General features: G+C 43.9%; 1 protein-coding gene across 1 annotated transcript in view; it reads left to right on the top strand.

The window, feature by feature from the left end:
• PYGB (glycogen phosphorylase B) overlaps positions 1 to 13,769 on the top strand; it is a 68,252-nt gene that overhangs the window by 20,799 nt on the left and 33,684 nt on the right. Inside the window, exons 2-5 of the mRNA XM_084829178.1 lie at positions 905 to 1,006; positions 3,457 to 3,535; positions 4,842 to 4,945; positions 7,636 to 7,767. Of these exons, the coding sequence (XP_084685304.1) occupies positions 905 to 1,006; positions 3,457 to 3,535; positions 4,842 to 4,945; positions 7,636 to 7,767 (417 nt within the window). The remainder of the gene's footprint in view (positions 1 to 904; positions 1,007 to 3,456; positions 3,536 to 4,841; positions 4,946 to 7,635; positions 7,768 to 13,769) is intronic.

Raw genomic sequence — 13,769 nt, 5'->3', positions numbered from 1 at the left:
CAAACATTTTAGGTTTACAAAATACAATACTCTATGGAAGCTTCACCCTCTCAACTCAGCCATCATGGACAGATCCCTTCTCATTTAAGCAGGCGCCTTGCACACTCCCTTAGCACCCCAACATTACCCATTTGCCTTCCCTAAGCTCCTTCATCATATCTCCCCCTCCAACAGAAATGTCCACGCACCCAGCTGAATTGAACTACACGCATGCACACACAGTGGTGTAGTGGTAAATTTGGAAATGCAGGAGCTCATTGTGACAGTCTCCAAGGGCAGTCCAAAAATTTCAGGCAGCCGTGTCGATCCATATCAACAAACCAGTTCTGGGAGTTTTCATCTCCACCAGGAGCACGTCTTTGGTAAAGCGAATAGGTCTTAACTGCCCATTCCAGACCAAGTCATCCCAAATACTTTGCATTCCAACATGGAACAATATATAGTTGCTTGGAAAATTCATTCCCCCCATAGCTACAGTGAGGCTCACAGCTAAGCTCAGAGGGAACAGGGAATTCTGAGGGGGGTGGCGGATGACATCAGAGTCCCTGCTAATGAAAAGGTGCTGGGGCTGCATCCCTGCAAGCTCTGCCTCCACTACACACCACTGCTAGGACTAGGAAGATCCAAATTCAAATCCTACTCAGCCATTTAGCTCGTTGGGTGAGCATGAGTCAGGCACCCTTTCTCAGCATAACCTACCACACAGGGTTGTTGTGAGAATAAAATGGAGAGTAGGAGAGCCATGTATGCTGCCTTGAGCGTCTTCTAGGAAATGTGTGATGTAAATATAGAAAACAAATATAAGTGAACTTGTAAGTTACTGCATTGGTAGTGTGTGGATCAGGGTACGAACCACTTCAGTGCATATAATAAAATCTAATTGCCTTTTCCACTATTTTCCTAGCGTATTTATTACTTGTCCTTGGAATTCTATATGGGCCGAACCCTTCAGAACACAATGGTGAACCTGGGTCTGCAGAACGCCTGCGATGAAGCCATTTACCAGGTATGTTCTGGCTTTAAGGCTTGGGTGGATGATGTTTGTGGATTCATCAGGTCTGTTCACATTCCAACGCAAACATAGTGGCAAAATGCCCAGGGATCTCCTATTACAGCGGGGTCAATTAAGGCTAAAAATTAGGCTGATGGCGAGAAGAACTGTAACAAGATACAGGGGAGTTGTGGAACCATCGGTCCTGGCGGTTGATATCTATTGCAGCCTTCCCGAACCTAATGTAACACCAACCACAGATGTAACACCAGACCACAGTTTGCCCAAACTGTGGTTCGGAAACCAGCTTCAAACCATGGTTTGGGATCTTAGCTTGAGAACTGTTACAAACCAGAATTTGTTGGATGGTGTTGGTTCAGACAACATGACAAACCTGGTTCATAGTATAACAGGGTTGGAAGGTGCCTTGGAGATCATCTAGTCCAACCCCCAGCTCAATACACGCTCTGCACTGCAGGGTGCAGCTACAGCATGCCTGACAGTTGGTCATCCGGCTCTGCTTAAATACATCCAGGAAAGGACAACCCACCAGCTCCCGAAGCAATCAGTTCCACTGCTGAACAGCTCTCACTATTAAGAAGTTTCTCCTAATGTTGATATTATGTCTGAACCATCTCATTGTGCAAATGCATCCTTTCTCTCTCCCCCCCTTCTCTTTCTTTTTTATAAATCTTTCCTTCCACAATACACTTATCTATTTTTTCTTGACATCTGAGTTCAAACTATATTTATCGAGAACCCGTTAATTTTTACAGCCTCCTTAAGTTTCAGTCTGATCCGCTCACAGCATTTCTTTGAATGTTTATTGCTAAAAGTAGCATGACTCATGGATTCCAGTCTTTTTGGCAGAGGCTGCTAATGTGTTTTGCCTTGAATTATTATCAGAATCTGGAAGAGTAATATATGGTTAAGCTCATGAAGATTCAGAGTCTTTGTGTGTGTTGGGGGGTGGGGTGTTTTGTTTGGACAGTGATCCAGTCAAGGATGTTCATGATGGAAAAACAAAGGCAAGTATCTCAATTCTTTGTGAAGGTCAGGTTGAAATTACATAAGCCACAAGAGATCCGTAATCACATCTCTGGGTGTTTTTGTTTTTAGTTAAAAGCAACTGCAGCAGGTTTTAGTTCTGGTCAGAACAGTGGTGCTGGGGGTAGGGGTGTAGCACTTCTCCCCATGTCATTTCCCAAAACTAAATTGCACCTCTTAGCCCTACTGGGGGGAAATATAGGTATGTATATATTTTCCCCAACAAGGTGATAGCAAATGGGGGGGGGGAGCAATTTAGATTGGGAAAATGGCATGAAGGGAAAAGTTGAACACCCCCCCAATCAAAATTGAGCCCCCGCAGCTGCTTTTAACTCAGAATAAAAATTACAGGAGATGTGATCTCCCGAGATTTCCTACATCTCATATCGTTTTGCCCTTTGTTTCATGTGAACAATGACAAATGACAGGTGTGCAGCTTGAAATAAACCATTGATTCTGCAGCCATTGATGGATACCACTGACAAAGACATGTAGAGGTAACAGCAGAGGATAATGGAGACAGGTAAGCAAGGTGGAGGACCCCCTTGGGAGCAAAGGCAATACCATTTTGATCTACATTAGCAGAAACATTTCACTACACATTGAGCTTAATTGGATCAGCCTTTGGACTGTCCAATGGCATTGTACAAACCCATACAGCAGCGATGCTGGATGTGGAAGATGGAAGTTGTAGTCCAACCCACCTGGAGGGCACCAATTTGGGGAGTCTCCCAATAGAAAGTGTAGTCCAAGACATGCTCTCTGCCATTGGAGTTCCATCTAACGTGGTGGAGAGAGACAGCATGGGGTGATACAGATCTTAAGAATCTTGAGAGAGTGTGGGCTGATGATCTTAGGAGAGAAATAGTGTGGGATGGTGATGATCCGAACACCATCTTCATCCCGCTTTAGATACACATCTATTCATTCAGACAGTCAGACATTAAAGCTTTCGGCACTGATATTAATAAAAACAGGCAATGTTCTATCTTGTGATGTATGGTTATCCGTAGAGTACCGTGATTACCTTTCTCCAGCATCAGGGAGATGGAAAGTATGAATGGGGGATTTTTCCTCTATCAAAGGGCAGGAATGAAGGATTTGCAATGTTCCAGGTAAAAGGCTGTAGGGTGCTTCCAGATGAGGCTTTTATTTTGCAATCGCACTGATTCATTCCTGGAATTTTGCAGGGGCCCAGATATCATCTTCAATTTGTAACCTTCCACTGCTGCTTCCTCCTCCTCCTCCTCGTCCTTCTCCTCCTCCTCCTTCTTCTTCTTCTTTAAGCAGGAAAAAAAATCCATCAAGGTGGAAAAGACAAGAGTAGCGGCACAATGCCTTTTGATGGGTAGTGTTAGGAGCTGTCTGTTTGGAAGGACCCCGACAGTGATGCAGTGTTCTCTTGCTTTTCGCAATAGCTCGGGCTGGACCTGGAAGAGCTGGAGGAGATCGAGGAAGACGCTGGCCTAGGCAATGGAGGTCTGGGGCGTTTGGCAGGTGAGCACTGCAATAAATATAGGGGAGGGGTGGAATGCAGAGAAAATGAGCTCCAACCAAGGCCTGGCCTACACATGCAGCCGCAGGAGGTGATGGAGTGCTGAGGTGACAGGATGGAATTGGGACCCTTTGGGAGCCTTGGGCAAGCGGCCTTTGGAGGGCTTCCCGTTTGGCTACTGTGTGAAGCAGGATGCTGGGTTAGATGGACCTTTGGTCTGGTCCAGCACAGCTCTTCTTATGTAGTTCTGAGGAAGCCATGACATACCTAACACAAAGCTGAGATACTTTTGCAAGGTAGAGATGCTCCAATAAATATAGTCTATCAGAAACATCTGCGTTCTGGATCTGAAACCTTTAAGAAGATAAGAACATAAGAAGGGCCCTGCTGGATCAGACCAAGGGTCCATCTAGTCCAGCATTCTGTTCACACAGTGGCCAACCAGCTGCCTTTGGGAAGCCCACAAGCAGGACATGAGTGCAACAGCACCCTCCCACCCATGTTCCCCAGCAACTGCCATACATAGGCATACTGCCTCTGATATTGGAGGTAGCATATAGCCATCAGGACTAGTAGCCACTGATGGCCTTCTCCTCCAGGAATTTGTCCAATCCCCTTTTAAAGCCATCCAGGTTGGTGTAGTGATGGCGATCTTGTGGTAGTGAATCCCATAGTTTATGCACTATGTGAAGAAGTACTTCTTTTTATCTGTCCTGAATTTCCCACCAATCAGCTTCATGGGATGACCTCGGATTCTAGTATTATGAGAGAGGGAGAAAAAGGTCTCCCTCCCCACTTTCTCTACACCATTCATAATTTTGTACACGTCTGTCATGTCTCTCCTTACTCGCCTTTTTTCTATGCTCGCTGGGGCATGCTGGGAGTTGTAGGACTTTTTTCTGTCTAAACAGGCATAGGATTGCACCCTAATACAATTTGTGTAGTACTATCAAGTGTTCAAAGCACTTCATTTGCATCATCTTGTAATCTGTACAACAACCCTGCAAGGTAAGTCAGAATTGTTGCCCCCCATATCGCAGATGGGGGCACTGTGGCCGAGAGTGAGTGGCTTGCCACAGGCCACCAAGTGAGTCCATGGGAGAAGCTAGATTCAAACCAAGAACTTCTGGAGCCGTATCTCAGGCTGTTAGACGTTACACCACACCACACCAGCTCTTGCCACTACTTTGGCCTGGAACGATGTGTTTTCAGCACAAGCGCAATGGGCAGCACCAGTGGTAGCTGCTTTTCTGGACGTTTATTATCTGTCTTCTAATTTTGAAAAATGTTGGTTCCTTGCCATTTTAGCTTGCTTTCTTGACTCTATGGCAACGCTGGGACTTGCAGCCTACGGTTATGGAATCCGCTACGAATTTGGCATTTTTAATCAGAAGATTGTTGATGGCTGGCAGGTGCGTTCGTGAGGGAACAATCATTCCTTTTACTGTCTCTCTGTCTATGTCTTTATCTTCAGCTGCTCCTAGCTTGAGAGAGGGTTTTGCTATCCAGGGGGGCAGGGGGGAGCCTCTGTTCCAACCTGCTCTGGCACCTGATCCCTAGGGGTGAGGGAGGATGCCGTGGTATAAGCATTGAGGACATTTTGGAAGGAACCCTGCATGCCAGAGGTGGGGTGCTTCAAAGCTGGCTGCTCATAACGTTAAAAAAGGAATGCTGATAAAAACGAACGGAACCGGCAGGGCCCATTGAGAGATCAAAGGCAGTTGGCCTGCATAGATCACAGATAAACATTTACAGCTCTTCTGTACTGAGCCAGGCCAATGGTTCATTTAGCCTGCAGCTCTCAGGCAGAAGTCTTCCCCAACCCTCCTCTCTGGGATCCTCCTTAACTGGAGGTGTCAGGAACCAAACCTGGGACCGTCTCCGTACAGAGCATGGGCTTGATTGCTGAGCTGTGGTTCTGCCCATAGTAACGTGCATTGCTGGGCAGTGGAGGCTGCTGGCTGCTATATCAGTGGGGTGGTGAATCCGCTCTGGGTTTCAGTCATAACTCTAAAGGAGCTGTCCAAAGTGCTGAACCCTATCCCCCAAATAGGTTCAGCACCTTGGATAGCTCCTTTAGAGTTCTGTCTGAAACCCAGAGCAGATTCACCGCCTCAGTGGTCTAGGCGCCACCAGCCTCCACGGCTGCCGGGTGAGATAAGCCAATAGGTATTTCCTATTGGAAATAGGACCATCAATATGGGGCGGAGGGGACCAGTCCATGCCACTTAGCTGACCTCTGGATGCTGAGTCTGTGCTGCCTAAAGACATGCACACACAGAGCATTATCACCTAGGCCAGGCTTCTTCAAGCAGGCGCCCTCCAGGTGTGCTGAACTACCTGATGGGAGTTGTAGTCCAACATACCTGGAGGGGACGTGCTTGGGAAAGCCTGGCCTAGGGCTTTGATCCTTGAAAGATGGCCCGCAAGCCGTACCAGGCTAGCATTTGCTAAGCCAGCTTACAACCTGAACACCGGACACAGCCCTTGAAACCTCCCCCAAGCCAAGAACAAGGGGAGCCTCTGCTCTCCCCATCCATACCCTCCATGGTCGTCCTCCCCTCTCCTTTACTTTTCCGTGGTGAGCTAGACTCCCAAGTGTGTCACGCAGCCTGTGGGGGAGAGGAGGCGGGTGACGTGACCCACTGAGGGAAAGGATGAGAGGAGCCACAAGAACCTTTTCTCCTCCTTTAGCAGGATATATTTAAAGGCCATCTCCAGAGTCTGGGTGATGATGGCAACTCTGGGGGTGGTCCATTGAGCCTCTGCCTTCTTCCAGCCATCACGGCTGCCCCCACTCCTTTCACCATTGCTTGTGATGGCTGCTTATATTCCTGTTGATATATCTTTCACAACCCTGTCTCAGTACTGAAGGCAAAGTATCCTTAAACTTTAAGGCACTTTAAAGTTTTCTTACAGTACTTCACAGGCCTGGCCTAAGACATTTTGCTCCCTGAGGCAAAAGATAAAATGGTGCCCGTTCCCATTCCACATACAGAAGCCAACTAGAATGATAATTGAATCTTGCTTCAACACTGCCGATAGGACTGTGTTCTCCACCACGTCTAAGGACAGGAAGCTAGATTAGGGGGTGCACCCACAGCTCTGTCCTCCAACACATCATTGCTGCTCTCCTCCCCTGCACCTGAGCATCTGTTGTCTGAGGCAGATGCCTCACTCTGCCTAATGGTAGGGCTGGCCCTGATACTGCACATGATAGATATGTGGATGGATGACAGCAGCTCGTATGAGCACCAGGAGCACAGGACAGGTAATAACCCACAAGGGCAAGAGACAGGGCACCGCGAAGAAGGCTGGCCTGCCCCAAAGTTGGGTTGAGTGCTGGTGAAACATGACACTCCATATTAGGAGGCAGCCGATAAATAGCATCTCTGCAATGAGTGCTCCATATCTAAAGAAGCTTATCCAATGGATTGCATCATGAGAAAAGTCTCCATGCCATCTTCAGCCACTGGCAAGGTCATGGCAACTTTCCATGCAGTAAGGCTACTGTGGTGAATGAGGAATGATTTGTAGTAGTCTAAACGGAAATCAGCATTTGCAGCTGTATGCCTCCCAAGATTTTAAGCTTCAAGGTTTTCATTACCATTGAGGGCATATGGGCTACAGAAGATCTCCAATTTGCAGATCTGGGAATTGTTGATGTGGAAATAACCTGTTAATAAATAAATTTAATGACAGCATGTTTTTATACTGCCCATTAACAATAGGTTCTCTGGCTGGTGTACAGGAAGAATATTTAAGAGCATAAACCATACAAATTACAAAGCAAACATAAAATTAAAAGCAAGTTAAAACAGAATCACAATAAAATAGCATCAAAATAAAACCAGCAACAGCAGCAGCAAAGGTCTAAAAAGCACTCAAACATATTTTTAAAAGGCTAGGGAAATAAAAGGGCCTTCACCATGGTTCAAAAAGAATACAATGCGGGCACCAGGCAAGTCTCTCTGGAGAGAACATTCCAGAAGCGGGGTGCCACCACAGAAAAAGACCCTCACCTTAGTAGTCTCACCTCATTTGGTGGGGAAACCTGGCCTCTTAAGATGGTCTTTTTGTAATCCATTTCGTCTTTTTTCAGGTGGAAGAAGCTGATGATTGGCTGCGTTATGGCAACCCTTGGGAAAAAGCCCGCCCAGAGTACATGCTTCCTGTGCACTTCTATGGCCGGGTGGACCACACTCCAGATGGTAGTAAATGGGTTGATACTCAGGTACAGTATTCTTAAGCTATTTGCAAGAAGCCACAAATTAAGATAGCAAAAGAGACGTAGGGTCTTAGGTGATGCAGTGGAAGTGGCAGGTATGAACAGACTGACAATTTGTCTTCTTGAGGTGCCGTCTCCTATTGGAGGTTAGCTATCATTACAGCTATTTTCATTTTTGATGCCACTGCTCTGAATAGTTGTATAGAAGTACAGCTGGTCCATTCCCTCAGATTCTTTAACCATAATGTTTGTCTTCTTCCTATTGATCTTTTTCCTTCCATTTTCCCTTGTATAACAAGTTGGAGTATGGTGTATTTTTCGCCTCAAATAATATGACCAAGGTATTGTAACTTTCTTCTCTTGATGGTCTTTACCAATTCTGTTTGTTTGCTTACTCTGCATAGTACATTCTCATTTATTACTTGATCAGTCCACGGTATTTTCAGTATGCATCGGTGTATCCACATTTCGAAGGATTAGATTTTTCTCAGATTGTTCTTCTTAAATGTCCAAACCTCCACTCCGTAAAATAATATTGAGAATATGTAGCATCTTACCATCTGAATCCTTACCATCCGAATCCGGATTAAGGTCCCAATTACATAATAATTGTTTCATTTTAGCAAACACTGCTCTTGCCATCTCCACTCTTGCATTTATCTCTTATGCTTGTACATTTCTTTCATGGAGCCAAGTTCCTGGGTATTTGCATTTTGTGACTCGCTCAATTGGCATATTATTTATCGTAATATTGTCTATCAGTACTATGGTGTCATCGGCATATCAAACTGTGTTAATTATTTTTCCATTGATGTTTATGCCAGCCATTTGTTCAGCAAGTGCTTCATTAAATATAGCTTCAGAATATAAATTGAACAGCATAGGTGATAGGACACAACCTTGTCTTACTCCTCTTTGGATTTGAATTTCTTCAGATAACTCTCCATCTATATGAACTGAGGCTGTTTGATTCCAATACGAATTTTCTATAATCTGGATCTCCTGACTACTGATATCGGTTTTTCTCAGTATGTCGATCAATCACTTGTGACAAACTTTATCAAATGCCTTCTCATAATCACTAAATCCCAAGTATATGTCTTTATTCCTATCAAGACATCTTTGAATTAAGATGTTAATTCCAATAAAGCTTCTCTTGTTCCCATCTCACTTCTAAAGCCAAACTGCATTTCATTTATATACAAGTCTAATTTCTTATACATTCAATTGTGAATAATTTTGAAATGTATTTTTAATGCATGGCACATAAGGCTGATTGTTCTATATTTGGGGCATTCTTTAACATTGTCTTTTTTGGGCAATACTACGAATGTTGATTTAAGCCATTATCTTCGTATGAAACCAGTTTTATAGATAGTATTACATAAATGTACCTAGAGTCGTATTTCATCCCCTTCAATTAATTTGAGTATTTCAATTGGTATCCCATCAGGGCTGACAGCCTTTTTTCATTTGTATTCCTTACAGCATATTCTACTTCCTCACACATAATATCAGGTCCATGCCTAACTCCATCCTCTTTATTCAAATCTGGTCTCATATCATCAAATAATTCCTTAATGTATTCTTCCCATCTCTTAAGTTTTGTGATAATTCCACTATCATTGTTCCATGTTTGTGTTTTAGTAAACTGGACTGTATCTATTTCCCTACAGCTGTCACTTCCTTCACTTTTTTATGTAACCCAAATGTGTCATGTTTGCTTTCTAGTTCTTCAGTTTCCTTACATCTGTCTACCATAAATTTCTCTTTTGCTTCTATGATCTTATACTTTATTATTTTATGTATATCATTATTTTATTTATTTATAACATTTTTATCCCACCCTATATCATTAAGATCTCAGGGCAGCGTACAGATAAAATCAATTTAAACAGTATAAAACAATAAATAATTTCAACACCGAAAAACATATTAATTTGTTAAACAAGCTAATACCAGTTAAAATCTAAAACAATAAAACAGTTAAAACAATGTTCTATTTAGCCCTCAAAGGCTTTGGTAAAAAGCCATGTTTTTACTTGGCACCGAAACGAGACCAATGTCTGCGCCAATCGGGCTTCCAAGGGGAGGCATTCCACAACCAGGGTGCCACAGCAGAGAAGGCCCTCTCCCACGTCCCACCATAGTGTATGTCTCGTACTGGTGGGACACAGAGGAGGGCCCCTCCAACAGATCTCAGTTCTCAGGCAGGCATATATAGGGAGAGGTGCTCCCTCAAATATCATGGTCCCAAGCCACTTAAGGCTTTAAATGTCATCACCAAAACCTTGAATTCCAACCAGAAGCATATTGGCAGCCATGTCATGTCACATCCCTGGTGAAATGGAAGCTAAAAGGGGGAGTCAACAGGATTAAATCCGTTCAAAATGCTTGGAGATTACTCAAAACCACAATAATAGAAGCCCAGCTGAAATGTAGACAACAGGTTAGGAGAGGTAGTAGCAAGTCCAAGTGGTCGCCAGCATGGTTAATGAGCGGTGCTAAGGGAGATATTAGAGAAAAGAGAGCTTCTTTCAGAAAATGGAAGTCTTGCCCAAGTGAGGAAAATAAAAGGGTGCACAAGCTTGCATAAAGATGAGGCAAGCAGACAATAAAAGATGCAAAAAATCATTTTGAAGAGCATATCGCTAACAACACCAAGGCCAACAATAAAGAATTCTTTAAATTTATCAGAAGCAGAAAACCAGCTAGGGAGGCAGTTGGACCACTGGATGACAATGGAGTTAAAGGAATAGTGAAGGAGGACAAGGAGATTGCAGAGAAGTTGAATGAATTCTTCTCATCCATCTTCACTGCAGATGATACAGGACAGATACCTGTGCCTGAAATGATGTTTTCAGGAAGGGAGTCTGAGGAACTGAGGCAAATAGTGGTGACAAAAGATGAAGTTCTCAACCTTATTGATAAATAAGCAAATAAATCACCGGGCCCAGATGGTATCCATCCTAGAGTTCTCAAAGAACTCAAATATGAAATTGCTGCTCTTCTAAGCAAAATATGCAACGTGTCCCTAAGATCAGCCTCTATACCAGAGGACTGGATGTATGTAACACCAATTTTCCAAAAGGGATCCAGGGGGGACCCGGGAAATTACAGGCCAGTTAGCTTAACGTCTATTTCAGGTAAATTGGTTGAAGGCATTATTAAAGATAAAATTAGTAAGCATATAGAAGGACAAGCCCTGCTGAAAAAGAATCAGTACGGCTTGCGCAAAGGTAAGTCCTTTCTCACTAACCTTTAAGAGTTCTTTGAGAGTGTCAATAGACAAGTAGATGGGTGATCCAGTAGACATTGTTTACCTGGACTTCCGAAAGGCGTTTGACAAAGTCCCTCACCAAAGTCTCCTGCGAAAACTTAGCAATCATGGAATACAAGGACAGGACCTGTTATGGATCAGTAACTGGTTAAAGAACAGAAAGCAGAGAGTACGAATAAATGGTAAATTCTCCCAATGGAGGGAAGTAAATAGTGGGGTCCCACAGGGATCTGTATTAAGACCAATGCTTTTCAACCTCTTCATAAATGATCTGGAATTAGGAGTGAGCAGTGAAGTGGCCAAGTTTGCAGATAACACCAAATTATTTAGGGTGGTTAAAACTAAAAGGGATTGTGAAGAGCTCCAAAAGGATCTCTCCAAACTGGGAGAATGGGCATCTAAATGGCAAATGCAGTTCAGTGTAAGCAAGTGTAAAGTGATGCATGTTGGGGCAAAAAAATCCCAACTTCAGGTATAGTCTGATGGGATCTGAGCTATCAGTGACTCACCAGGAAAGAGATCTTGGGGTTGTGGTGGACAGATCAGTGATGATGTCAACCCATTGTGCAGCTGCTGTAAAAAAGGCAAACTCCATGTAGGCATAATTAGAAAAGGGATTGAGAATAAAACTGCCATTGTCATACTGCCCCTATACAAATCTATGGTGCGACCACACTTGGAATACTGTGTACAGTTCTGGTCACCACACCTAAAAAATGGTATTGTAGAGCTGGAAAAGGTGCAGAAAAGGGCAACTAAAATGATCAAGGGGCTGGAGAATCTCCCCTGTGAGAGAAAGTTACAACAGCTGGGATAGTTGGCTTGGAAAAAAGGAGGGTAAGGGGAGACATGATAGAGGTGTACAAAATTATGCATGGTGTGGAGAACTTGGATAGGGAGACTTTTTCTCCCTCTCTCAAAATACTAGAACCCAGGGTCATCCTATGAAGCTGATTAGTGGGAGATTCAGGACAGATAAAAGGAAGTACTTCTACACACAGTGCATAGTTAAACTATGGAATTCACTACCACAAGATGTGGTGATGGCCACCAATTTGGAAGGCTTTAAAAGGGGGTTAGACAAATTCCTGGAGGAAAAGGCTATCAATGGCTACTAGTCTTGATGGGTATGTGCTACCTCCAGTACCAGAGGCAGTGAGCCTATGTACACCAGTTGCTGGGGAACAATAGTGGGAGGGTGCTGTTGCTCTCATGCCCTGCTTGTGGGTTCCTGATTGACAGCTGGTTGTCCACTCTGTGAACAGCTGGACTAGATGGACCCTTGGTCTGATCCAGCATGGCTTTTCTTATATTCTTATGTTCTTTCCTCCATCAAGGCCAGGATCTCAGAAGTCATCCACTTTTGCTTTCCTTTAAATCTATTCTATTTAAAATTGGTCTTACTTGCTCTCAATATAGCTTCTTTTATTTCATTCCACCTTTCGTTGACATTTAAGTGGGTTTCATTGTTGCTCTTAATATTTTGTAAATTCTCCTTTATTTTTGTCTTCACCTCTTCTATTTCTAAACATATCGATATTTAAGTTTTGATCTTAAATCCACAACCGGGGTGCCACAGCAGAGGGCCTTCACCCACATCCCACCATAGTGTATGTCTCATACTGGTGGGACACAGAGGAGGGCCCCTCCAACAGATCTCAGTTCTCGGGCAGGCATATATAGGGAGAGGCGCTCCTCACCCCTTGCCTCACTGTAAAATATGTTACAGAAATAATAGTCTAGAACAGCCTTCCTCAAACTGGTGCCCTCCAGATGTATTGGACTACAACTCCCATAATTCCCAGCCAGCAATGGCCATACTGGCTAGGCATTGTGGGAGTTGTAGTCCAGCATGTCTGGAGGGCACCAGCTTGGGAAGGCTGATTTATAAGTAATAAATAACAGTAGAATCATAACAAGGCTCAAAGTGCAGGGCATGGAAGCGGTTCTCCTATATCATCAGTTCTTTGACAGGAAGCAGGGAAATACTTTGGACATATGTGTTCCTCCTGCCCCCACTCCACCCATGGCAGTGTGTCTCCAGAACACATTTGCTCTTCTTTGCAATTAAACTATCACTGTTTTGAAAGAGCTATTATTACGCCTGGTGTCTGACTCATTGAGCTCCAGCATATGGCAGAGAAAAATGTACTGTGCAGGCAGAAATAAACTAGGCTCGATCCACCGAGAGCATCTTCTGCGCAAGCTCCATTGGCAACAATTGGCATCTCGTTCAAGAGTGCAACTGGTCTTTAAAGCCAAAGGCTTGGCTGGCTCTTGTCCTCAGAAGAACAGGTTCTTATATATTTTTCATGACCCCATCTCAGTACTGAAGGCAATTATCCTGTGGCACCTTAAAGAAAGACTGATGTATTTCAACATGAGCTTTTGCAAGCTAGAGAGGCCTTAATACAAAGCATGCACCTCTGTTGATGTCTTTACAAACCCTATTTGGGCCTGTTCTGACTGCTGCTGTTTTCATGTTTTGATCATTTCCACATATACAGTGGTTGTGGTGTTCCACATTTGTTGCTTGGCAGCATATAATTGGTTTAAACAGCAGCATTCTTCTGGGAAGGAGACTAAACAAGCAGACTTCTTCACTAGGGAAACATTCAGAATTCAGAACTGATGCTACCTTCCAGCTCTTTAGGGGGTGCATGACTAGACTGCGAATTTTCCAGAGGTGGTTGTAGGGGTCTGCTGCGTTTTTGTCCCAAGTTGCTCA

This window comes from Heloderma suspectum, chromosome 1 (assembly GCF_057233095.1).
Source record: "Heloderma suspectum isolate Gila_16-S chromosome 1, 16-S_ref, whole genome shotgun sequence".
NCBI classification, from domain to species: domain Eukaryota; kingdom Metazoa; phylum Chordata; class Lepidosauria; order Squamata; family Helodermatidae; genus Heloderma; species Heloderma suspectum.
Note: the sequence above shows the minus strand (reverse complement) of the source record. Positions and strands in the feature narration are given on the sequence as shown.